At 40.4% G+C, this 25941-nt stretch overlaps 1 protein-coding gene across 9 annotated transcripts in view; it reads left to right on the forward strand.

Annotated features, from left to right (window-relative positions):
- PDLIM5 (PDZ and LIM domain 5) overlaps positions 1-25941 on the forward strand; it is a 112344-nt gene continuing 86403 nt past the window's right edge. For 8 of the 9 annotated variants that reach the window (XM_010710007.2, XM_031553113.1, XM_010710011.2 and 5 more), the window contains exons 1-2: positions 1-102; positions 2284-2419. In XM_010710007.2, coding sequence (XP_010708309.1) covers positions 2324-2419 — 96 coding nt within the window. In that variant the 5' untranslated portion in view covers positions 1-102; positions 2284-2323. Of the gene's footprint in view, positions 103-1453; positions 1576-2283; positions 2420-25941 lie in introns of those variants that run through there. The other variant, XM_031553112.1, reaches the window with a different exon arrangement.

Here is a 25941-nt window from a genome sequence, read left to right on the forward strand (position 1 = left end):
GGCGGGAGACGGAAGTGAAAACAAGAGCGAGGGACGGAGCCGCTGCCTGGCAGACGCGCCGCGGGTGTCTTCGTCGCTCCGCGCCCCGCAGCGCCGGGCTGGGTGAGTGAGCGGGGGGCTAGGCGGAGAGGGAGAGGGGAAGCTGGAAGGTTGGGGGTGAGGCTCGAACTTCGTGCTGCTTCTCGTAACCTGTAAGTTGATTTTGTTGTAATTTAATTCCGTGTCGGGGTGCCGCTAGGCTGCCCGGGGAGCTCACCGCAGGGTGCGGGACTCAGGTCGCTGCCTTAGGGCTGGAGCTTCGCCCCCGGGCGGTGCGGCGGGGCTGGCGGCTCGGTGCTGTCACTGCCCCGAGGACTGCCTCCTCCTCGGGTTCCCGCTGTTCCGCGTCCCCACGCGTGGTGACGGGCGTTTCTATCAGGGTTTTGAAATTCCCCCTTCCAGGAGCCGACCCAGCGAGCGTTTGGTGAAAATAGATGGAAGTTGCGCAGTTCCTCCGTGGTTGCTCAACGCCCGCTGCGCGAAGTGGGGTTGTGAGGCTTAGATGCTGCTCTCATGCTTTGAGAAGTGTAGTGAGTTTCCGAGTGATCGCCTCCTTCCTGCTCCGTCTGGGAGGCTGGAGGTGCAGAGTCGCGGGGATGAGAAAGGAGAGAGGAGCGGTGCTGCGAGCCACGCGAGGCATTTCACCAGGCAGCTTCTTTCTCTCCGTTTGTAGCTGCTTCAAACGGGGTGGGGAGAACCATCCTTTTCGAAAGAAACTTAATCTTTTCCTGTAGCTGTTGTTGCAACTAGTTGTTACTTTTTTTTTTAAACCTTGATCATGAGATCTTTGGCTCCTTCTTAGAGGTAAAGCCTTTTGCTGGTGCCCGTGAACCACGCGTGTATGCTAGCTGTACACAGTGTGCTTTCTTGACATCCCCAGTGTATGGTGACCTGTTGCCGTGGTGCCTTTCATTTACAGGGAATGAAAAGAATTCTCCCTTTCATGAGGGAGGAAATCTGTGACTAATTAAAATCCCCTTTCAGAAGGAATTAGCAAAGTTGTACTTCTCGCTTCAGTGGTGAGCAAGCCCCCTGAGAGCTCAAACTTGCTTGGAGGTTTTTCTTCTTCTCAGCCTCTCCAGCAGCAGGAAAAATGCAGTGGCATTTACCATGCCGAGGATTTTGGGGTATGCTGAGCCAGTGTTGGGGCTAGAGCTGCCAAGGTAGCTCTGAATCCTGGTTTCCACACCTCGGGCGGCCCACTGGACTTGGGCGTCTTTGCAAATCCTTCTGCCTCAAAACCTGAAATCCCTCTGCAGTGCACGGTGAGGTCAGACTGGGTTGGGGCGTGCAGCCCACTCGCTGCAGTGTGCCCGTGGTGCCACCTTAAATGTCAGCACAGGAGCTGGAATCTGGCCGTACCGCGGTGTAGGCTTACACCCCGCTCTGCTGTGTTCTTTGCCTTACTTCAACCATACCAAAATAGTCGGGATCCACTACCTAAGATGTCATTGTAATGTTACTTATCTGAGGTGAAACTGAAGCCCTTATCTCTGGCTCTGGGCAGCAATTAAGTGCGGAGGTTGCCTTTTAAAGGTAATTTGTTGCTCGCATTGAGGTGGAGAGGAGGGAGACGCTGGAGTTTTGCTCTACGTTTTTTTTTTTTCCTCCCTCACTGTTACGATGTGGCTGTCGGTATTTTAATTTAATTTGCAGTTTTCATTTGAGGCTTGGTGTTAAGATCTGTAATGTCTGTAGCATTGTTCTGTCAATGTGAAGTTATGCTGTAAAACTAAAAGTCACGGGGTTTTTATTTTCTTCTGGTTAACTTCAAAGTTGTGACATTTTGATGTTGTTCTGAAACTGTCAAACCATAATGTGTTGGGAAACAAGTTCTGAGCTGATGACACGGCAGCATGTGATATTCATTTTGTCAGATACAAATGTGCCAATGATAGTAACTTCTTCCATACTTGGATTTAAAGGATGCTATCAATTCATGCTTGTCTCAGCATTGAGGTTTGTTTTTTTCCCCCACAGTATTCTATCGGATGGTTTTTTTACTGTGTGCTTTTCTTGAGATGCAAGTATTTCATTACCAGAAACCTTGAAAGTAGGAAGAGCGTGTTACCAGCTCCCTGTGTTTCTTCCTAATCAATTTAGCACAGCAAAACATGGGAATGAAAGTATAAGTAATGACAGACTTTGTGTAGGTTTTTGGCTGTCCTTATACTATGGAGAAGCAGTGGGCAGTGCTTTTTGTTTTTATCTTCCTTAATTTGAAAGTGTAATCCTCTTCTGCAGGCATCAAGTCCTTAGCTTGGATCCTTGAATACTGAACACCATGAGCAACTACAGCGTGTCTTTGGTTGGCCCAGCTCCTTGGGGTTTCAGGCTTCAAGGTGGCAAGGATTTCAACATGCCCCTGTCCATCTCTCGGGTGAGTCTGTTCTCTCCTCTGCTTGTGTGTGGGTATCCATCATGCTGCAGTCAGCCTGCAGCCTTCATCAGACTACAAAGCCTTGAGCTGTGGGTGCTGGGCTCAACTTGCCCTGTGGCGTGGGGATCTGGGGAAATACATCTTTGTTGTCTGAAGGTTCCAAGGAAGATGTGTATCTTCATCTAAAATCTAATCTATGTTCTTATCTATGCAACAAAACAGGCAGAAAGCACCCTTGAATTTCCCTCTCTGCTCACCCTCAGAAAGTTGTGACATGAGGAAGGAGGCTGGCAGGAAATGGGCAATTTTCTGCCTGTGCAGTTCACATGGGAGGCAGCGGGGGAGAATCACTCATGTTCCCATTGTTTATTCAGCAGTTCTTAACAGTTGGAGGATCTTTTGGTGTCTGTTCTTTCAAATCCCACTATTTGCAGTAAGCTGCACTTAAGAAACGGGAGTTATAAACGGTAATTCATGGATATGTGCCTGGGTGAAAATGCTGCTTTCTTCAAAAGTTTTTTTTTTTTAATGCAGCAAGTGCTCTTAACTGATTTTCACAGGAGTGTTTTATAGAGTATGTGCTCTTAACTGATACTGAAAGGATTTGAGGAACTAAGTCAAAACAAATGTGATCTTTGTATCCAGGCAGTATCTACCAGTTCTCAGCTTTTGAAATGGCTTTTTTTTTTTTTTTCAGTGAATTTTCTTTCTATGTGGGCTGAGTTTCAAAGCCTTCCTCAGATGACTAAAACACTTCATTTACATCACACAGGGACTAAATCTTATTATTTAAAATAATAAAACTATTGAATTTATGTGAGTACTGGAAATCTCTGGGTGAAGAGTTATGGCTTTGGACTCCAGCACCTTTAAACTGTGCTTTGCATGGTGGAAGCATTCGTGTATAAATGACATCTTCTCTGCCAGCAGCCTGCCTCCCCCTTCTGCGTATTTATGCAGTTTAGTGACAAAGATTAATTATTTTTTACACCTGTTGGGACTGCAGAATTCCTGGGAGAGGGAGCAGGTTTCTATTTGGGTTTATGCATCATGGCAATATTTTTAGCTAATCTCAACTAGCAATTCGCAGCCTGCCAGTTCATTTAGACTTGACTAATCTTAGTCACCTGTGGATTATTATTTTTTTTTATTGCTGGGGTAAAATGGAGAGCTGTGAAAATACCTCCGTACAGATTATATCTGAACCAAAAGGGGCTGAACTACAGTTTATTCCCAAATTCTGGGAATTTTCAAGCTAAGCTAGAACTCGGTTTCTTGTTCAGCATCTGGACACTCCTGCAGCAAAGACATGTTTGAAGTGGGAATGTTCTTCCAATGTGATGCCGAAGGACTACTGTAGCAAGGACAGTTTCAGAAGCATAGGCTGTTGCCATCATGGGGTGTTTGCAGGCGGTATTGATGAGCAGCCCTGGGCTGTAGGCAGGAAGACACAATGATCAGCCAATTATAGCAACAGTAACACTTATTTTTTTGTAAGGGGCTCTGCTGTGCTGGAGAGCAGCAGTGCAACCTGGCTGGTAAGCATGTTTTCCATCTGAAAATTTCTATAGAGGAAACAAATGTATTGAAATTAGTCTATATGAGTATTTTATCACATGAATTAAATGTGCTGTTTGTATGGAGTAGCAGGAAGGAATTAGCCTAAACAGCTGCGTTTAAAAGCCTGAATTATGGGATTCCCTAATGACAAGTGTCAGTGCTCGTGTCAGCAGACCATAATGAAAAATGGGTTCTGAGGTGGTTTTAAGGTTCTAAACATGCACAGAGAGGGGAAGCACAATACCCCATTCACATGTTGGACCTCAGCTCTGCTTTCTGACTGAGTCATTTCTTTTTATTTGGAATTAAGGCCATCCAGATTTTGCACTGCTCTAGTATAACGACAACAATACTTTTCAATCAAAAAAGCATTTGGTCTGGTAGCTGGAAGAAAACGGTGCTGTGTTCCTGGTATTCTAGAACAGCCTGTACCATTCACCCCCACCCCTTCTTTTCCTGACAAAGTATAAATGCCTTCCTGCATCTGAAAACCACTAATTAAATTATTTTAGCACAACACTAATGAGGCAGCAGAATTATGTTCTTTGGCAAGGAGGACTTTTTTTTCCTTAAATTTTTGCCCTTGATGCTGAGGATGAATCCGGCTGCTTTGCTGAGGACTAATTTCCTGCTTTAGTTTAGTTTTGGCTCTTTGAATTTAAGTTCAAATAAAGTACAGTTTATGAAGCATAGAGCATACTTTGTTTTTGAATGCTGTTTATCCAAAAAGCTAATGTCTTATTACTGATAATGTGAACAACATTTCATAGGCTTCCTGGAGAAAGCTTTCAGTAATTCATTTGGCTTGCAATGGTATGCCATTTCAGAGGGAGTGGTAAAGCCAATCTGTTTTGTGTTCTACTGTTGTTTTTTTTGTTTGTTTGTTTTCCCCCAACACTAGTACACTGTAGACTTATTGCCACATTATAAGCAACAGCTTATCTATTTTAGTGCTTTAAAATTGTTACGTATACAGCTGCACAGATTGCACGGCAAGTAGTGTACACCGTGCTGGGCATATCCTTGTAGGCACTAGCATAAATCAATACATGCAATGCTTGGAGCTGCATGCAGTTGGATATGACTGGACTTCAACTAGGGGGCTCCTTGCAAAGGAACTCTATCCAGTGCCATTACATGGGTCAGAAATAGGCCCATAGCAGGAGGTGGTGTGTTGGGAGTGGTTGTAGTAGGTTTGTGCTACAGGTGTGGAGCAAAGGTGTTGCTCTCACAAGAGAGTCCTCACTGGAGAGGGAGTTGCTCTATGAGTTTTAAAAAAACAAATAAAATTGATCTTTGCCCTTGGACCAGGAATGAAGGGCGGGCTGAGGTTGTAGATCTCCATCTTCTACTAACAATAAACCATTCAAGTCGCTCAAGCCACCACATGCTGCTGTACTGTGAGGCTTCCAGGTACTTAATTCTGAAGTGGCACTTGTATAATAAGAGACTGCAAGCTGTGGCCAGTTAACTCATGCTGAAGAAAGTAGAAATTGCAGGAGATGACGTGTGCAAACTAACATTACTGAGATGCTGTCTTCACTTGTTCCTTGTGGTGTTTTACATTAATTGAAGGAGCAAGGAAAACATTTGTTTAAGACAACAAAATGGAAACTTAGAGCAAGTAATAACTAATTATTTTGGAATGCGAATTTTATTTTTAGCTATTGTAGGAAGTGCCTGACTTTCCCTATGAAAGCAAAAGCTTAATACCTGCCCATCTTTCTAATACATGCAGTTATGTGAGATTACATTTGTCATCATGCAACTTGATGCAAATGAATTGATCACCTCTTAATCAGCACAGGCCACTACGCAGGCAGCTGCTTATTTGGCATCTCCATCTCAAGCTTCAGTTAGCTGTTGCTAGTAGGCTCTTGGGACATGAGGAAGTGTCTCCATTCTTTGGTATTCACCTACATTGTAAGAATTGCATCTAAGACCTTCGTTATTTCTTAATTATTTCCATGTAAAGTTTATTTCCAAGCTGCTAAATACCAGCTGGACCAAAAAAAGTTGGTCAAAATATTTGAAATGGTGTTATTTCATTTTTAGTTTGCCAATACTGAATGATTTGCTATGGCTAATATCTATGCACATCTGAGGTCCTGGATAAATCCTAGTGATGTTTCTTTTATGTCCATTTGGACATATTAATCTCTTTAGACTTTGCATTAATATTATGTCTGTATTACTTTGAGGGCGATTTAGTTAGTCCTCAGTGCTCAATAAACGTAACTAGAATAGACTTGGTAAGCATAGCAGTTTTGGCAATTGTAATCCTACAGTTGCATTCTGCAGAATGAAATGAGTAGCCCTTGGTACTGAAGGATTATTCATTAACGTTGTAATGGACTGACAGGTTTAAGTATTCATTCTAAGTGCATTCTTAAAACATTCGTAACATACCAAAATTGGGACACAAGTCTTGTAGCAAAGTCTGTAAACAATTCTTATCTCAGTTTTATGACAGTAATTGCTGCCAGAAACAAGGAAATACTGAAGTGATACTATAGTAGTCTAGGAGAGTTGCTCTGAAAGCAACGCCTCCTACTTTATTACATTGACCCACAACGTCAGAGGTGGATGTTGGTGGTATAGCAGTAGAGGCTGAACCTTTCCACCAATATTCCCTTACATTTTGTTGCTGTGTGAAAGATGGCAGCTGAGAGGCAGTCTGACAAAATGACCTCTGATGGAACTACACTTGAAGTAAAGGTGTGGAACTGAGTTCCTACATGTAGGGGAAAAAAATGGAACCCACTGACATTTTTTTCACTATCAGAAATCCCCTCAGAAATAGCTCTGTGTTTTTGCATTTATTCACATTTCAAGTGCGTTTTTCCTTGTGTTTCTGTGGCAAGGCTGTAGCTGGTGAAAGGATCATGATAACGAATTTGTCAGCATGCAGCACCCCCAGGGAATGGGTAGACAAGTAGCCCACTTTGGGATGAAGTGGAGAATGAATATGCATGCGGCATATCGGTAGCTCAATCTACGTCCCACGTGAGCATGCTGAAATTCTTCATGCTGGTGTCAGATGATCATCACCAGAGCAATTGCCCTCCTTTGCATTCCCATTTTTTCCATTCTTCCAACCCAGGTATCCATATGGCTATCTAGCAAGTTATCCATGGGGATGGAGCATGTGTATGGTGTTTGCATAATATTTGCTTATGCAGAAGCTTGGCCTTTGGTCTTCCTATTGTTACGAAGCAAACTATGATTGTCATTAACATCTGTGAAAATTAATTGTAATGTTAATTAAATAAAACAGTGCCTTGAATGGACCCCAGGTATGCCAGCTTAGATTGACTAGCATTTGGCTGAGCCCTTTGTTTGGCATGACTTTTTTTAAGCCGTATGCATTGTTTTCAGTAAAATAAAGTTTTTTTGTTTTTGTTTTGGTATAAAATAAACTATTACAGTGGGGACTAGGGAAATTGTCTTTCAAGCAGGCATGTGTAATAGGAGAGAAACACTAGAACAACTGGTGGCCTGGCCAGTGATAATTGTGTCGGTAACTTTATGCTCTGTCTTGGAAGCTCTTGCAAGCTACTAACTAAGCCCTAACTGGCAGCTGCTGGCATTGCTGTGCTCCTGGGAGTTGCTCCTGAGTGGTGATGGTTTCCACAAAACATGGCTTCAGATGTTTTCCGTTACTGTAACTTGCATTGCTCTGGTTTTCTGGCAGACTTATTTTACACAATGTGTCATTTTAAAATGTAAAATTTCTTATACGTGTCCAATGAAACCATGAGCTGTAGAAAGTGTTGCACATCTCTGGGAAGAGTCTCAAGCCAGGAAGTAGGGCAAGAGGTGTGTGTAGGAATAAGTAGTCAGTCTGTATCTTAAAATTCATGAAGGATATCTGATCATTAAAGATACTTTTTTGTGAACCGTAAGAGAAGTTCCTGAGTAGGAGATAATGGGTAATGTCAATGTCTGGTAATGAAATGGGACTTCTGTCATCTTTTTTTCTTTCTTTTTTCTTTTTTAATCTCTATTTTTATTGGGGAAATTTTTAAAAAGAAAATACTGGAAGTTGATAGATCCAAAAGTATTTTGGATGTTGAACTTGATCTATCCAAGATGAGATTTGGGGAAAAAAAATTGTTTAAATCTCCATCTCGTTTCAAGTCTGTTTGTCTTCTTTCTCTTTCTTTTATGGGCTAAAATTTCTTAGCAACAATGAATGCTGGAATGTACCAATCATTTTGAAAATAGGAATAATAGCATGACTTCCAGATCTTGGACTTTAAGGAAAGCTGTCAGTATTGAGGTATTCAGCAATTATTATTATTATTTTTTTTTAAAGTGTAGCACCAGAGTAGAAAGTTATGATACTGAAAACTTGGTAAGAACCAAAATTATCTACTTATGTAGTCTTCCTTTGAGATTCAAGAAGGATGAATGTTAACATCAGTGGTCTTTCTTCTTTTTATAGTCTATGTAAAAGTTGTATTTAATCTTCACTTGCCTTATTTTAAGTGAACTTCCAAGAAATTATCATTTCTTCTCAGAAATGAGCTTTGGATTGGCCTAAATGCAGGCTGTGGTTCTCAACAGGGATCTTTCCTGGCACAGGGTGGGGGCTGAGGGGAATCTACAGAGGTCACAGTAGTTATCTGCTCTTCCTGCTCCTGAGGCAAAAAGTGCTTTGTTTTATGGGAGTTCATAGAATGGATAACATTCAGCAACCAATAAAGCAAGAAGCATTACTTGGTTGTATTTTATTTAATTCTGGTTAGATGTGGCTTACTAAGAATGACAAACGAGCTATGAGTTTTCATCCTCTCTACACTGAATCCTGAAGGAATAGAGGTGGTTTGTGTGTTTTTTTTTTTTGTTTGTTTGTTTGTTGGTTTTTTTTTTGTTTTGTTTTTGTTTTTTTTACTTTTGGGACTAAATTGAATATGGACAATAATCATGTTCCTTGCTTCACAAGTAATATATGTGGGTCACTCTGAAAGTAACGTCTCCTATTTATTTCCATAGAAGCTACAACAGATACAAAGAGTATCTTTAGAGCAGCCCTGATAAAGTTAGCAAGTTTTCTGAAGGTCTTAAGAGCATGGTGTAGATCTTCAGGGTTTGCAGAGCTGCCTGCAAGCGGTGTCCTCCTTGAAAGAATTTCCCTTGAAGATGGGAGGAGAGATCACTTTGTATGGCTGTAATTTACCAGTTGCCTCCCTTTTCAGCACTACTCAATCTTTGTGTTGAAAGTTGGAAAAAAGTTTGTTTTCCCAAACCATTTGTTTTCCTTCCCTTGCTGTGTAGTTTAAAGCAAGACAGAGCATCCCTGACAGGAGAAGGGAAGGTAGAAGCGAGGCTGTAGGGTAAGAGGCAGGAGAAACATGTCTACATCTCATCTGTCCTTGTCTTTATTTGGCAGACAACCTCCTCAGACTTAGTAGGAAGCAAACTTAATCTAAATAGTTCCTGTACTGATGTAATTCTCCCAAAAGTGAATTTAAATGTCATATCAGGGAAGAAAAGGAACCTACAAGTTTGTGGCTAAGGGATATCTGACTTCATGTGTCAACATGTTATTTTTTCAGTTAGGGATGCTGGTAACTTTTTTTTTTTTTTTTAACTTATAAGTGACTATAGTTACACTATGAGGATTAAAAGTGAAATGTTTTATGATGGAAAAACTGAAGTTTGTTTACAGTGTCCACTTTTGAAAGACAGATGTAGTGGAAAAAATAAACTCTAATTAGAAGCTCAGAGTAGATGAAAAATTGGCAGGCTGTCTGGAGGCTAAAAAGTAAGGTCACTCATTAAATAGAAACAGGGGGGACAAATAAAAAAAAGTATTTTCCTTGTGAGTATCTGACCCTGGAGGCTTGACAACTTCTGTCAACTTCCCCACCATTTTGAGCTGCTATTTTTAGTGTGACTGTTTTTCTCATTATTCATTGGCTGATGGCTATCAGAAGGCATTGTGAGAAGAGACGTGGTGGTGAAAGATTTGTTTGTTTGGTTTTGGTACAGAGCCAGCAGATAACATTGTTAATTTTTTGCATTTGTTTTGACATTTTAAGAATAGATTTCATATGTTATCAATGTAAGGGTAAGTGTGAGAGAAAACTATCTATTCTGGGCCTGAAACAGTGCAAAATATAAGTAGGTTAGTACGCTTCCTGGCAGTGGTCAAGAAGGGGTTGGAAATGAGATTGAGAATTATCTGAAAATGAGAAATGGAAGTATAGGTGACTCTTCCAAGAATAGAGGCATTGGAAAGGGAAACAGCTCCTGCGGCTGGTGTTACCCAAGTTTGTGAATGATAAAAGGCTTCAGGGAAGTAAAAGAAGGAAAATGTAACTAAAATATTTGCTTAGGGTGCCTTACTGTAAGGGATCCACAAGCTGAATTTGTGGAGTGAGTTATTGTCTGTTCTTAGACAAGTTGGCATAGGTGAAAGATAAAGGTTGTGAACATTTGCAACTCAGCAAAGGACTCTGTGTCAGTAGCTTCTGTTACCATCTTGCCTTGAATCTTTGTTTGTGTAGAAGACTTGATAATAATCCAGCTGTTCTCTTATGAGATGCTGAAGGTGGAGTGGCTAGCTAGAAGATTTGGTGTCACAAACTTCACTAGTCTGGTTTAAAAGCTGAGAAGCTATGACCATGGATATATAAGTTAGATGACTATAAGATACACTGGTCTAGATTAGGATTGCAATCCTAACTCTTGGTCAAGATAACCTAATAAATCAGGTTTGTAATTGCATTCACTTCAAGGTACCCTTGCTGAAGTTATCTTCTTCAGTAGTGTGGTCATGCTGGCTTCATCCTTCTTCAGCTGGAGAATGATAGTGTCTGTGTTTGTACTGAACAGTGGCCTTTCCAACAACCTACTTAAAACTGGATACGTGTGGGAATGAAGCTCAGAAAAAGAGGGAGAGAGAGCAAACACTGATGCCTTCAGATTTGGCTGAGGTATGTGGAGGCACCAGCCAGCTGCATGCTGCACAGACCTTATGGTTTCTAGCTGAGTAGTCATGATCACTCTTAATGTCACAAATCTAATTTAAATGATTTTCTTAACACAAGGGATATTCTTACTCTGTTTTTCCATGTCTCTGCTTCATCAGTCACTCATCTTTCAGTGCTGTCAGATAAGTGGGATGGGTTCTCACAGAGTAGCTCTTTGTCATCCGTCAGTCAGAGACACCAATGCAGTCCCACCACACAGTCTCTTATGTATGTTAATCTAAGTAGAGAAGTGCTGTGAAGGGGAAAAATAGCACACCATAAACTGAAGACCATATCATGACACATCTCTTCAGTTATCTTCAAAGCAGATGAGAAAGTGCTGCAACAAGGTAATACACTCAGTAGTTTTGGTGTAAAGCAAGGCCAGTAGACATGGAGCACAGAGAATTCTGCTGTTAGTGCCCTATTTTTACTTAATAGTGAAAATGATATTCTTTGGAGTTTTATAATCCAGAAAAGTTGGAGTGAAGCTGATGATTATCTGTGACACTTGGACGACTGTTCTGCCTACCCTTCTTCTCTGTCAAGCTTTGTAATTTAACAAGCATTGCATTCCCACCCAAAATACGAAGGTGCTATGCATTCCTTCAGAGAGTGGTTTTTGTTTTTCCATTAAAGTAAGACAGAAATTTCCCAGTAGAATAATCCATATTTTTTCACTATGGAATATTATTATTATTACGTTTTGTCTCATTCAGAGTTAAATTTGTACCTTAGAAAGTTCTGCTTAAACAGTTTAGCAGAAGTAAAAGTAAGACTAAACAATATCTCATTGCTGAAAGTATTAAAAAGTGGGAGCTGTAGTGACTGCTGTCAGCTTTGTTTGTAACAAAGCCCTGAAATGAAATGCAATGCAATGCCTTGTGTGAAGTGCCGTAGACTAAAAAGCACATCTTGCCAGGTCTTCAGTAGTCCTGTTGGAAAGGTCAAATGATTTGCCTGTTAACTGGACATGAAAGAAGTTTGGCTTATCCTGGTCTATATTAAGGAATGACCTAATGTGACATTTAGTTCTTTCTCTACCAAGTGGTTGAACAATGTCAAGTACTTAGAATGGGAAGACAACAGAAATTTATTTTGTGTTATTTCATGGTTATTTTAAAGGCTCTTGAATAGTGATTGAGGTGCAAAGCCTGGGTTAGTGTTGGCTGTATCAGTTTCGGGAGAGTAAAATTCCCTGCCAAGTTTCTGTATTTAACTAATGGGATCACCTGCATGTATCCCTAACATTTATTGAATCTGGGCAGGAAATGATCCAAGTGCCTCTGTTAAGTGTGGTATTGTATTGGTAGCAATAGCATTTGGATTTTTTTTTTTAAAAAAAAAGGAGTGCAATAGGATATAGACAAAACACTTAATGTGAAGGCTGCAGACATAAATACAAACGTATTTTTGTTATTAAAAAAAAAAGGTTTTGCTTTGCTGGAAACTCCAGCTGTGAAATGTTTTCATTTAGAAACTTTAGAAAGAGGAAATAGCATTTCTGTGTGAGCAAACTCTTTGCCAGACAGTATGGCTGAATCTACAAATGAGATCTGTAATATGTCTGTTGCTAATAATTTTTTTCCCTGATGTACAACTTACACGTGACAAGTCAGGTGTAGTTCAGTGTCCAGTGCAACTAAAATTAAGCTTTTCATTCTTTCTTTTAAAGCAGGAGACCAACATCCAATTTATTTATTTATGAAGGGGTAGTATTTGTTTCTGCAACCTGATGTATTTAGGCAGTTTTTCCTGTAGTGCTCTATATTTTTACTTAATGCCTTTTTATTTGTTGATCTCAGAAAGACCACCAGTGAAGCTCTGCAAACCAGAGCATTTGTGGAGTTGAGTTGGGTTTACATCTATTAGAAGGAAAGGGCAATTGAAGGCATGTAAACCTTTAAACGTAAAATATATGTTTATGGTGTAAATAATATTGTTTCCTTTTGGCTCTCTGTAGCTCCTCATCCAATCTTAAATGTTCTGCGTCCATACCTCTTAAGAGGATGCTTAGTGTGGCTGAGTAGCAGTTATTTCAGAAATGAAAAGACTTCTCCAAAAATACATTCAACCCTCAGTTGTGAGGGCTCTTGTCCTTTCTGAGGGACTTGTGCCTGTCCCTTTTCTTGAGGGATTGATGGTAATGCAGACGCTGGTCTAGGGATACAACCTACTTGGTGAAGGAAGCAGTGGTTGGGGAGCAGTCAACACAGTTTCTTACCTGGCAACCTAGTTCTTTTAAATTTTCGTCAAAATTGAATAAATTGTCTTTGTGCGGATAGGAAGAAGAGGGAAGAACAAAACAAACAGAATCATTGAATATCCTTAGTTAGAAGGAACCCACAAGGATGACTGAGTCCAGCTCCTGGACATCAGCAGCTTGCTTAAGAGCTCATCTAATACCAAATACATCTTCTACACTTGAACTTCCCCCCACCTCTATGTCAGTGGCTGGAAAGAGCTGATAGAAGAGGACTGTGTCTGCATTTCCATCAGCACCCTAAGCAGGTGTAATAGGTGGCATTGGGGTATTATTATCCCAACCAGGGCAGTTGTCTGGGAACAGGGCAGTCTGAAAGTGCTGAGGCCAGGCTTGCTAGGACACGTCTGCCGGTGCACTAAGCTGTGAAAACTGCCCCCCAAGTGCTTATTAAATTACCGCTTTTGTCAGTTACGGATGCAGTCTGCTCTTTCTACTTTCCAGCTGTCATACTCTGGCAACTGGGTATAAGCAAAAGTCATTGTAGCAGAGGCTTTCATGAATCCCTTTTGAGAATATACTCAATTGATAAATAAAGTTATTTAGCTCTTGTGTGGCTTGAGCATAATCCTGTAAATGCCAAGAGCCCAGGCCCTGGTGCCACAAAAATATTTGAGCACTAGTATGATTTTAGACATGCAAATTGTGTTTGTGAGGTTAATTTTTTTTTAATTTTTTTTAAATTTTTAAATTTTTTATTATTTTTTTAATTTTTTTTATTTTTTCTATTTTTTTTTTTAATTTTTTATTATTTTTTTTTACTCAAAGCTCAGCTGATGCTGATGTTAGTTGCTGCTCAGCACCCTGCTGTGCTGGCTCTTCAGTTTGCCATTACCAGAAAGAGTCATTGGCTATCTTGGAGGAGAAAATGAACTCTTCCCAGCCAACTTTCTGCTTTCTCTGAAGTCAGTACTAGTTGATGTGTGTTAGCCACAAGAGAACTGGCTAGAGAGAATTTGGTATGATGTCTGGAGAACTAATTACAAACATACCTTTGAGCCGGTCAGTCTCCATCACTGGAACTCTAATGCTAAATGAAGGGGTGCAAGAGCATTTGGGGGAGAAACTCTCAAAAACCAGATGTGGTGACAGTATCTTACATCCTGGAAACCCTGTGCAGATGCTCTAGCACCTTGTAAAGTGAGAAATTAGAACCTTAGAACTGGTCCTTTTTAGATAATTTTGTAAAGCTGCCTTTTCTGAACTATTCACTATAATGACTGAGCTTACGAACAATATACAGATGAATAGCATTTTTGGCTGAAAGAATACTTTTTGTATGTGTCTGGAAACGCAGTCCACTTGCAACATGAAAAACCAGTGATGTGTGCCTAAATCTTCCAGGCTGGAATTCTTACTTGTTGCGGAGACAAGCATCACTGACCCTCTTATGTTGGAAGGCATTTGGTACTCTCTGGTTGATCAAGAAACTTCTCTGTTGAGGGTATTTCTTCCACTGACACATCTATATTTGAACTTCAAAAAAGTGGGAACTGATGATTATTGGAAATTCATATGACATTAATTTGTTTGGATATGTGACCTGATGAAAACTGCTGCTGCAGTCGACAGCCCAGATCAGCTTATAGCTCTGCCCTGGATGGCGTGGGAATAAATAACTGGAAATTGCTCACAGGAAGCTCTGATTACAGCAGTCAAAGCAAGGATTTTAGGCAAACTCATCTGTGCTGTCACTTGCTATCCCCAACCTGTCAAATGAGATTTTGGAGTTTTGTCATGCTGACTACCCAGTACAAGCCCCCCTTTATCCTACAGCACAGGTCTGTTCTCTTGAAAGAAACTCCTGGATAATTTGAGGGGCTGAGAGTTTAGAGGGGAGAGCTGAGACTTACAAGAGGTGATCTTTCATGGAGGAAAAATATCTTGAATAAGGGGATAAAGACAAGCTTTGTGCTATTTGTAACTGCTGCATTTCAAGGATAGCATAGGCTTGAGAAGGGTGGCATGCAAATTATTCAGATAAAAGTGCAATGACAGTTATGTAATATTAGCAACAGTTCTGGGAAATGCAGTGCACAACAATGGGTACGACAGGCTAGGAAATACTTAACATGGCATTTAAAATTGTGAACTGCTCAAACTCATTCAAACCTGTTTATAATGGCATATTTTTTGACATTCTGCCAAACAGATTAGATCCTTCCAGTTTGTCACCTGCTTTTTTTTTTTTTTTGAATTTTAAGTGTGATGTGGAAGGTATTTTCACAAGAATACGATCTATATTGCTTTCAGTTTTTTTTGTGGTTCTTTTTTTTCCCCTTTGCCTTTCTTAGCCTGTAGTGTTTGCCTTTCTCTTGAAGTAAGTCTGTCAGATGTTTTTGCTCTTAGTTTGTTTTTTAAGAGAATTTCCATTCAGAAGCCGATATTAATTGTGGTGCTTAGCAGGGTTTAGTGTTCAGAAAAGCATATGATGGGATTGGAATTAACGGATTAATAAGAGCTAGGTATTTAAAACAATCAAACAAAACCAAAACAAACTAAAACCCTATTAAAATATACACAAGATATTTGTCAAAAGTCATGAATAACAAATGAGGAAAGCATTGGGCCTTGTGTACTAGATGCCATAAGTATTTACAGGGGTGACTCGTTTAAAAGTTTTTGTCTCTATTTTGAGTTTTATAAGTTCTTCATTCTGAGACTGTATCCATCCTTTTCTTTCCAGTTTTCCCTCCCCTTGCTAGGCTGCCCTGTGTTGTGGCCCATCCCAGCTTTACTGTGCCCAGGTCTGGGTTTCTGCTAACCAAAAAAGCAGGCAGCCTTGTGTTGCTAGTACAGTTGCATTAAATGCTTCAGCACAGAGAAACAAGCTGCTCTTTCAGGAACCAGTTTATGCAGCCTAGAAGTGAAGCGTTCGTTGAAATCTCCCAAAAGATATCTCTGTGGCCATCCCTTTCCATGTGGCAGTGTAACAGAGCCAAGTTTTTTTCTCCAGTTGGTAGTGCCGTGGCTGTGAATAGGGCAGTAAAGGGGAGGAAGGGTGGGGAGCTCCTCGGCAATCTCCCCAGGTAGACATTGCTCACTGCCCCAGCTGTTTTTGAGCTCTCTTGCTGTCTTCCTTCACGCTCAAATGATGCTCCAACAGCAGCCCTTGCAAGGGGGAGAAGACTGCTCTAGGTCTAGACGATAGAAAAACCCAAAGTTGTTCTTACTGGTGCCTTCCTTTGATTTTGCAGTGAAATTCTGGGAGGTGAGCAGAGGAGGCTGCTAAGTCCTAAGTGCCTTGCGTTGCCACGCTTGTATCAAAACCTGGATGCAATTTATGTCGTCTAAATAATCCCTTAGTGTTACATGAAGTATTCAAGAAAATTAAGCTTAAAAACCCAAGGAAACATCAGAGTGTATCTTGGCATGGCAGTCGTGAGATTAGAAAACACTTCTTATTTCTAGGGCCTGACTCATGGTTTCTGAATGCATGAGGGGGGCAATGCTTGCTCCTATGGTCACATAGCATTATAAATATTTCAGGACTTTAGGGCACAGAACTTTGCCAAATATTTTTCTAGTGTTCATTTTATTCTCCTCCTAATTCCCAAAACAAATTACAGCAGCTTGTTTATAACTTGATTGTGTGTAATTAAACAAGCAGAATGTAAAATCTATTTCTGAGAAGGGTGTATAAAATCTAGGTATTTAAATCAATTAGATAGCGAATTAAATGTTGCTCATTGTCTGAAAATTGCTTTATCAGGATGTGGTGCATGCTGTTTAGTGTATATTGAGGTGAATTGTACAGGAGCTGGCTTGCTAGAGATATTCAGAAATAAACAGACTGTGGCATGTGTAGTAGAATTTGACCCTGTTAGGAAAATAAGTAGGGCAGTGTCCACTCAGAATGGTGACTCCTGCCTGTGCCAGCAGCATACACAAAGCAAATGAAAAGGAGCATATGCTTACTTCTCTAATTTGTTCATCATGAGTATGGTAGTGTGTGGAAAAACTTGTGATGAAACCAAACTGCTGTGTGCACAGGTAGAATAAGCCCTCAAACTTGCAGGAGTTCCTGGACCACCTTCACTTATTTCTCTGACCTGAAAAGGACAACTCTTTAACCAGAGAAAACATGTATTGCTCCTGAGAATGTACTTGCTTGTTTGCTGTTTTCACAAGCATTTGTCCATGAGCGGGAAATCCTTGGAATCAGGAATGGAGTGTTGCAGGAAGATGCTGAGCAAATATTGGGAGAAGTAGATACACAGAGAGGTTTAGGTTATTCTTGTTTAAGTTATCTTGGAAATACGTTACTCAATCAAATTTGCAATGTTTTAAAAGGTAATACCTGAGTTCATTTTCAGTGGCTGGTCCCAGTCACTATAAACTATACAGATTTGCAATGCAGGAAAATCAGCAGTTTCAATTTTTTCAGGGAAGAAAGAGAAATATTTATGGTATGTACCTTATGTCTCCATATGCTTTTGTTTAAAATGAGGTGACTAACAGTAGAGTGTAACCAGTAGGTGAACACAGCACACCACAGTTATCACTCAGACATAATTTTGACTACTACATGTAATGCGTTTATTTTGAAAACTTAATTTCAGTGTCAGAATGGAGCTTATACTGTACATATTTTCTTGAATATATTTTAAACTAACTGATTGTAGGAAAAATTGGATTAATACATTGCCTTTAAGAGCAATTTTACCCTTAATATCTTTCCTTTCTTCATTTGCTTCACTTTCTATACAGAGGAATATGACAGTTGGCATGATGCCTTCTTTTTGAATCACACAGTTTAACATTTCTGGCAGCTGGATGGACATGGAAAACTATGAAGTGACAAATCTGTTTCTCATACCTTTTGTAGTCTATTTTTTATCTGATGGAAAAATGTTAATATCCACTGAACTTTCCTCCTTTGGCTCACCCAGACAGTAATTTGCTATAGCATTTCCTGTATGTTGTCTGTTGGTATGGAGCTCGTGCTTGCTGTCCTTGCTACACTGCAGAGCTACACCGAAGTGCTGCATCATCTCCAGGCTTCTACCCTAGTGTTGGGGTAGGATATCTCACACTTGCACCATATGGCTGAGTGGGAGAGTGCTCTGGAAGACTTTTGCAATGGAAGTTATCCATCATCCAAAATAAAATCTTATGTGAAACTGAGAAAATTGCTTCACTTTCAGTATTTGTTGCAGTGCTGTTGATGATGTTTCCCACGTGTATTTGCAAACAAATCTGCTCAAAGTTTCAGGAATTTTTTGGTCAAACTGCAGTCAGCCTAGAAAGACTTTAAAAGAAAAGTTGTCGCTCTTGTGATTTCACTGGCTACTTTCCCAAAAAAGAAGAGTTGAGACAGCTCCAAGTTCTCCATGTTAAAATGTATTTTGATGCTAGTAAGTGAATATTTTTTTGAGATGACTAGGACTTTTGTTTTCAGCAAAATTTTACTCACTGTTTAAGTATTTTGGCTTCAGAAACCAGCAGAGTAATGAAGAACGTGGCATAGAACTAATTTGGCAGTTGAATGAATATTTTACGTTTCTATGGGCTACGTGAAGAATCTTGTTTGTGGGCAAATACCTGATTCTAGCCAGCTCTGCTGTAGTGCTTTAACGCCTAAGCAGATGGTGAACTTTGAGCCCTTGAACACCCGAGTATTGGGATCCTTATGCATGGGCTGGAAGGATATTTTCCTGTAAGCAATCACCAAAATGGTTTTACCTTCTATTCCTTTTCTTCTCTGCTTGTGCACTTAAATACTAACTCTGTACATACTTGAGCCTTCTCAGTGTCGACACACAGCCTTGCCATAGGGCTGAGGGCTTTTTTGGGATGGAATAGTGAGAAGTAATGAAAGGCAACTCAGAGGTTCCACCTCTGGCATGGAGTGATGATAGCGTCTGCAGGAAAACCATGCACACATCCTTTTCTGAGAGTAGTTGGAGGGTCCTGTCTAACAGCTTTCCTTGGCTAAACCATTTAAGTGGTTTATTTATTAAAAAGATGTTGTGCTGAGCCCAGAACTCCAATTTCTTTGGCTTTTTAGTCAATAAATGTTTCTCTACTAAAGCTGCTCTTTCTTTCTGAACTCTCCTTTTACTTTTGTTGCTCTTTTGCTTTGCAACAGGCTGAAGTAGGAAGGTGATTTTAGCCTTGCAAGCATGCCTTGCACTTCCATTTCACTGCTGGCTTTGAACACTGCTAAAGTGTATTGTCTTGTCTACTCTTCAATTCTTCTTAGGATTGGACCTCTTCTCAGACCTCAAATATTTTCATATGGAAAAAAGAAAATCGTACATTAGTTGAGCCAGGCTAAAATAAAAGTGACGACCACACCCTTGAGGGAGAGATGAGGTGCTATGTCTTCTGAGAGACAGTTTACTGAAAAATTTGCTTTGTTTCTCCTTAAATGTTCTGAGCTATGAATGAATTTTGAAATTTTGTTAAGGCCATTATTTTCTTTTGTCAAAATATGTTGAAGTTCTTAAGCAATTTTTAAGTTATTGCAAGGCAGATTCTGTATTGAAATCACCCACTGCAACCTTTGGTTCAAGACCAGAAACTTGCTCATGAGAAAAAGAAATATATTTTTTGGCAATCCCGTGGGAAGTGGTAGAGTGTGGCTCAGCCTGCATCCCACAGGGCAACTTCATTCATGCAGCAGTAGTTTACTATGTCCTCACCCTTCTACATGACAGCAGGGCCAAAAATAGTAGTTTAATTATGCTCAAATTTACTGTGAAAATCAGCTTATTTAACAGTTGTCAAACTGTTTTTTGTGTTTTCAAGACTCTTCCTCATTTTTTTTTCTCACTGTGCCCTCAAAGGAACAGTGATGAGCCAAACTAAATGTCACTGAAAAATGAGTGACAAAGGACTCTTTTATCTTTTTTTTAATTTCTATACTCTTTTAAAAGATAAAAATATTTTTTGTATATATATATTTATATATATGTATGTGTGTGTATGTATATGTGTGTGTATGTGTGTATATATATATATATATATATATATATATATATATATATATATATACATATTTTTTTTCCCTCCTGTTGCCAAGATTTTTGCAATACCTGAGTAGTCTCTAAAGGGGACTATCTACTAGCTATATCGTGCAGGATACTGGTTTGTTTCATATGATTTATTTAGGGCTTTTTTTAATGTGAAATGACAGTGTTTTTTTAACATGTGAAGCAATACTGATTTGAAATGCTTCAATATTTTGTTTTTTCCACATCTGCCTTTAGTGTCGCTGGCAATTCCACTATTATGGGACAGCCTGTCTATTGCCTTGACTGTGTCCTGCTGTCCTGCCTCACCCAACCTTATGCACAGCATGTGATGCTCGTGCTTCTGACATCCATGTTGGCACTCCCTGCCTCCCACCCACACTTTCCTGTACTGCTGAAGCAATTGATGCTTTCCTTAGTTCTGCTTTAAACAAGATTTTGCTGACTGCTGCAAAGCTGTGAAGGCCCAAGATATAAATCTGAGGTGTGTGTGTAAACTGGGAGAGGAAGGGGCACATTTTACAAAATATTAAAATGTTTATAGACAGATCTAAAGTGTTAGAGAATGTGGAGCACCATAAATATAGTGAGTTTGCAACTGAATTTCATTTGTCCATAGTAAACGTCTTGAACCCAAGGCTCTTAACAAACACCTCTTGCATTTTCCACTTCCTTGGGATGCATCTGGATCAGCACATTCTTATTTGGCAGAAGAGTAAACTAAAAGTTGTCATTCTCAGAAATGGAGCCTGGCAGCCTGCTTTGTTTCACCAGAGAGCTGGAAATGGACCTAAAGGTTCACTGTCAAGCAGAACTGTAATGTAATCCTCAGGCAGTGTATTGACATGACGTGCCAGCTCGATGTGCTGGGGTTTTAAATAACTTGCATTCATCTCCCCAGAGTATGCGAGGAAAGTTTAGCCTCTTGCTGAGCAGCCCATACCAAAGTTGGAGCTCACTGTCCAACACGTAGCTCCAGGGGCACGTGTGTCTGTCCTGGGGGCTCCCTGATGTCGCTAGGTCTGGTTTGCTGCTGTTTTCCCATGTTTTTTTAGGTTAGACCTTTTATTGTGTGTGTGTGTTTTTTGTTTTTTTTTTTTTTTAAGAACTTGGAGCAGAGCGACAGCTCTAGAGGAGAGCTCGTTTCTTGTGCTGTATGTGTCTGCAGATTGATGTTCTTGTTGCTTTCCCCCTTCCCCCCCCCCCCCCCAAAGTATCTCTGTATTAAGTTTGAGTGTTTATTTTTATTTGCAGATGTTCCATATAAGTAAAATGGCATTTGACTGAAACAAAATTTTTAGGTGGCCATGCTAAAATGTCCTCAAATTAGAAAACAGTACTTAAAAATATATAATTGTGCAGAGTTTAAATCAGAGGATGCTTGTGCTAGTAAAGTTTTCATTCCACCAACTAAAAAGGAGATCAAATGGGTGGAAAAATACCTAGTAGTATTTTCCTTCAGGGAACAGATCTGTTTGGCTGTAAGGCTAATGCTAAGTTCTTCAAACTGTGTGTCTCAGAAACTCAGAGCTTGCCTAGGGTTTCTTTTGTGGGGATTTGCACTTGCATCTTTCTCAGTGTTACACCAAACTCTCTTCCAGTTTAGGGGGTGGGAGCTTCCTCTGCGGTTGCAAGTGTCATTAGTGGACTGGTATGGTTTAGTGAGCTCTACAACCCATCTCTAATAATAACCCTGTGTAGGAGGGTGATTTGCAGTCTGTCTGTCCTGCCACAGCCCAGTCATGCACTGACCCTGTGTTCTTCCCAGCCTATATGCCCCTGCTCATCTGTTCACGTGCTGTGCTAAAACAGTAGAAAGACATACGTTGTTACAGCTGTGTGAGATTGTCAGCTTTACTATTAGGATCCCCAGAATTAGGATTCTGGGTGAATTATGTGTAACTGCAGAGCTTTTTGCTATTAAAAAATCTCAAAGTTAATTTTGTAAACTGGAGGTTAGCACATTCTTGTTTTGTTTTGGTGATGTTTGCCTAATCCAACCCCAAGGATGTGAATTTCTGCACCTGTGCTGGGAAATCAACTTTCCCTTCTTCCTGGTTTGAGATAGCTTCAGAGATTTAAATGGAGATGCTCTGCAGTGCAGCTTTGTGATGCTTCATTTACAGATATTTATTTCCTTTAGAAGTGTTCTTCATCTTCCTGTATGCCTCTATGTATGCAGTGGTCTGGGTCGCCCGCACATAGATCCCGTTCTTCTCATAGGCTTCTATGGGTGTGTTGAGCTGCTTTGCTTTCCAACAGATTGTACTTGTCAGTGCTGCCCCAGCTGCAACTCAGGCTACTGAGGTATTGAGTCAGTCCTGTCTTCAGGCTGATGAATACCAGGCTACCTGGCTTTTTTGCTACAGCGAGAGGAGTGACAGCTATTTTGTGTTCAGTGAGTGCTGCACCTCATGTTTAGTAAGTGTTGGTGACAGGAACTAAGCTGCAGGGAGGTCTGGTGAAACCTTGGACAGGTTAACCGCCATGCCTTCTGATGCTTGAATTCAAACATTCAGTTGCACCAGAATTTTTGTGTATCTGCTTGCTGCTACTTTTATTTTGTTTGCATTAGTAGCTTTGTCTACTCTGGAGGAAAAAGGGAAAGATCATGTTCTGCTTTAAGCTTTGTTTATTCAGAAAAGACGTTCTCCTTCCTCTCAATTTAATTGGAATGTGGAGGAAACTTGCTCCCTTGGTACACCTCTTGTGCTCCTGTCGTTATATCTGCACTTTATCTGCTCTCAGTTTGCAAAGTTCGGGCTTCCTTGCTGCAGTTATGTACAGCAGGTTAAAGACGCGTACTTGGTTTCCTTATGCATCTGAAGGGCTTGCGATGTAAGTGCCTCTACTGTTAACATAGGGGTGTTGTGCTCTTCAGCTTGAGCCACAGCAGCAGAATATTATGCTGCCAGTGCTGTTCTTTCCCCTGGCATGTTTAGCTATTGAGAGGCATCCTTCAGAAGTAATTAAACGTGGTAAATTTCATGGTGGTAAGGAGTTCCTATAAATGGGAGGCTGAAGCCCTTTGTGTCCTCAAGGGCAATAAAGTGCCTGAAAGCAACAGGGGCAATTCAGCTCTTTGCTCCTTAGAATGAACAGGGGCCTGTCCCGTAAGAAGACCTTCTCGTGTTTTTGTGCGTAGTCTCAAGACTGTGGTTTGGGTAGGAGGGGCCTACGGGTTCTTGGACTGGGGGGGTTAAGTGTAAAGTTAATTGGTCAGTACTAGATCTATGAGGATTGTTGTCACTTCTGTGACCAAGCTTTCTGTCCAGACCAAGGTTTCTGTCCAGAACTCGAGCTGCATTGTAGTGTTGTGGTTTCAAGGAGTGTGTTCAGACATGTTTAGTCTGCATTTCTGTAGGAACTTACCCTTCAGATCCTTCCCTTGCAACAGAGACCTCCAGTTGCACGAGTTTTCTTGTAATAAGGGATTGGACTTTGGGTTAAAGTCATACATTCCATTTCAGTTCACACTCCAAGTAATCTGCATGTTGCAAGATGGATGATCAGTGTATTAATTCAACCAAATTACTCTGCTGAGTCACAAGATACTTTTATGTGAGTAGGGAAAAAAGAAAATGCTCTAAATCCACACAAGCCTAGTATCCCCTCACCTTGTCTATGAGTGGGAATGAAGGGATGCTTCAGAGATGCTTTATTTGTTTTCTGCCTTCAGCTCACATCAGTTTTGCTTGTTCTCTGTGCAGTTTGTTTCTGTTCGTCTCTGCACTTAGAAGGCAGAGTAGTTCAGGACTCACTGCTACTTGTAACCAGTTGCAGTACTTCTGCTGATACTAGTAGCAGCTTAGCTTACCTGTAGTTGTTGAAGGTTAGCTTGAATTATTTTGTTGTTGAGATGAAATCTACACACATTAAAATAATTCCAGTCTAAAATTTGAGTAAGGAATTAATATTTTATAGCCATTTCAGTGTTTGTGTATTTACATGTTTATGTACCATATGATTCTATTTCTTCAAAAGTCTCATCACAACATGTTTCTATAAATGCATGGAAAATCCTATGTTGTCAGCATCAAAACTATGTTTAGGTATGCCGTAACTGTGCTATGTTGCCATTTAAATCTAGCAGCTCAGGAGACAGAGAAGCCATTTCTGCCTGGGAAAGCCATCCTGCCCCTGGGCTTGAGGTGCAGGTTGTAACTAAACACGGGGAGAGGTATTAAACACTTCCAGACTGCTCAGCCTCTGCGGTGGCCAGGCAGGTGGCTTGCGTAATTAGAAGTTATCTGATGCCTCTTAATAGGTGGCTGGAGAGGAATGTATGAAGCTGTTAATTTTGAGGAAGACATGATGAATGGCTGTGCGAAGAGTTCACAACCTTCTGTACCTTTTTTTTTTTTTTCTTAATTGCCTTGCTGAACCCATTTGGCTTTTAGAAAGTGACTGCATAAGAATGTCATATAGATGAGGAAAAAGTCTGCTCCTAAAATTGTTTTGTTAAACCAATTTGCAAGTATGCAAACAATGCATTTTAGGATCAGAATGTTGTGATCCTTGATGTCACCAGCTCACGTGGCAGTTAGACATAGCTTGCCAAAGGTCACTGACTGCATGTTGTATCTCACTTTCTGCCTCCGTATGTGTGTTTATTTTTGCCTTCCACCCACAAGAGCAGGCATGGCATTGCTGTTTAATGATGGTCTTGAGCGGGGAACCATCAGATCTTTCTTGTTCTTATGGTGACTATTCCTTGATAGCCTTTGAGCAGTACATCATATCTTGGCTAGTGGTAGTTGGGCAGCGGGAGAAGAAGGAGGATTGAAATATTTCTACTTTGTATTTTACTATGTTCTCAAACTAAAGGTGGAACCTCATCAGTTTTGGAAACTATTCCCCATCTCAACACAGTATATAGGGTGAGCAGAGGGAGGTGTCTTTCCTTACTTCAGGCAGTGGGCACCTGCATCTTCTGCTGAAATGGGTAGCAGGTCCAGCCTGGGTAAGCCTCTAGATGGGAATGAGCATGAACTTGGCACAGCTCTGCTAGGGCAGCACTCCTCTGCTTTCCAAGATGTTTCTTGGATTTCTCGTTTCTTTTCTACCTCAGTAGATGAAAAGATGTGCTTTTGAGAGGCTGTTACTTACCTAGTTTTTCTTGAAGATTTGTTCTAAATACCAGATTCATTTGAAAATATCTTTTTCATTTGTTTGAGGGTACACGGCATAAAATCTCACTGCCACTTTCAACAGTCTTGCTCCTATGGAGCCCACTGACTCCTATGCAAGTTATTATTATTTTGTAGTTACTTGCATTTAACAGAAAAAGGAGGAGGGGAAAAAATGCTAAAACATGCAAAGATTCTGTATTATCTGTCTTGGATTAGGTTGGAGAAATGAGTAAATATTAGGTTTTGGTATTGCATTGTTTAGACTGGAATTGTTGCCTATATTTGTCTATAATCTGCGCTGAATTTTTAAAAGTGGTCTTGTTTTTAGTCCCAAAATTCCAGAGTGGAAATATTTAAATGTTATTCTCCTGAGATGTGATCACAGTGTAAACCTTGCAGTGAAAATTTAGGGGGGGGATTTTTTTTCCAGAACTGAGTTTCAAGTGTCTTGATTTGTAGGATAGAGTCCAGAGGTCATGGCACGTAAAGGAAAATATAAGAAAATTGTACCTGGAATGAGGGTCTTCATTTTGCTGTTAGAGTATTTGTCCTGAATAGCTTCCAATTTCTCTGGAGAAGTGCTTTTTGTCAAGCACTGCCTAAAAAGAAA

Source organism: Meleagris gallopavo, chromosome 4, assembly GCF_000146605.3.
Source record: "Meleagris gallopavo isolate NT-WF06-2002-E0010 breed Aviagen turkey brand Nicholas breeding stock chromosome 4, Turkey_5.1, whole genome shotgun sequence".
Taxonomy (NCBI): Eukaryota; Metazoa; Chordata; class Aves; order Galliformes; family Phasianidae; genus Meleagris; species Meleagris gallopavo.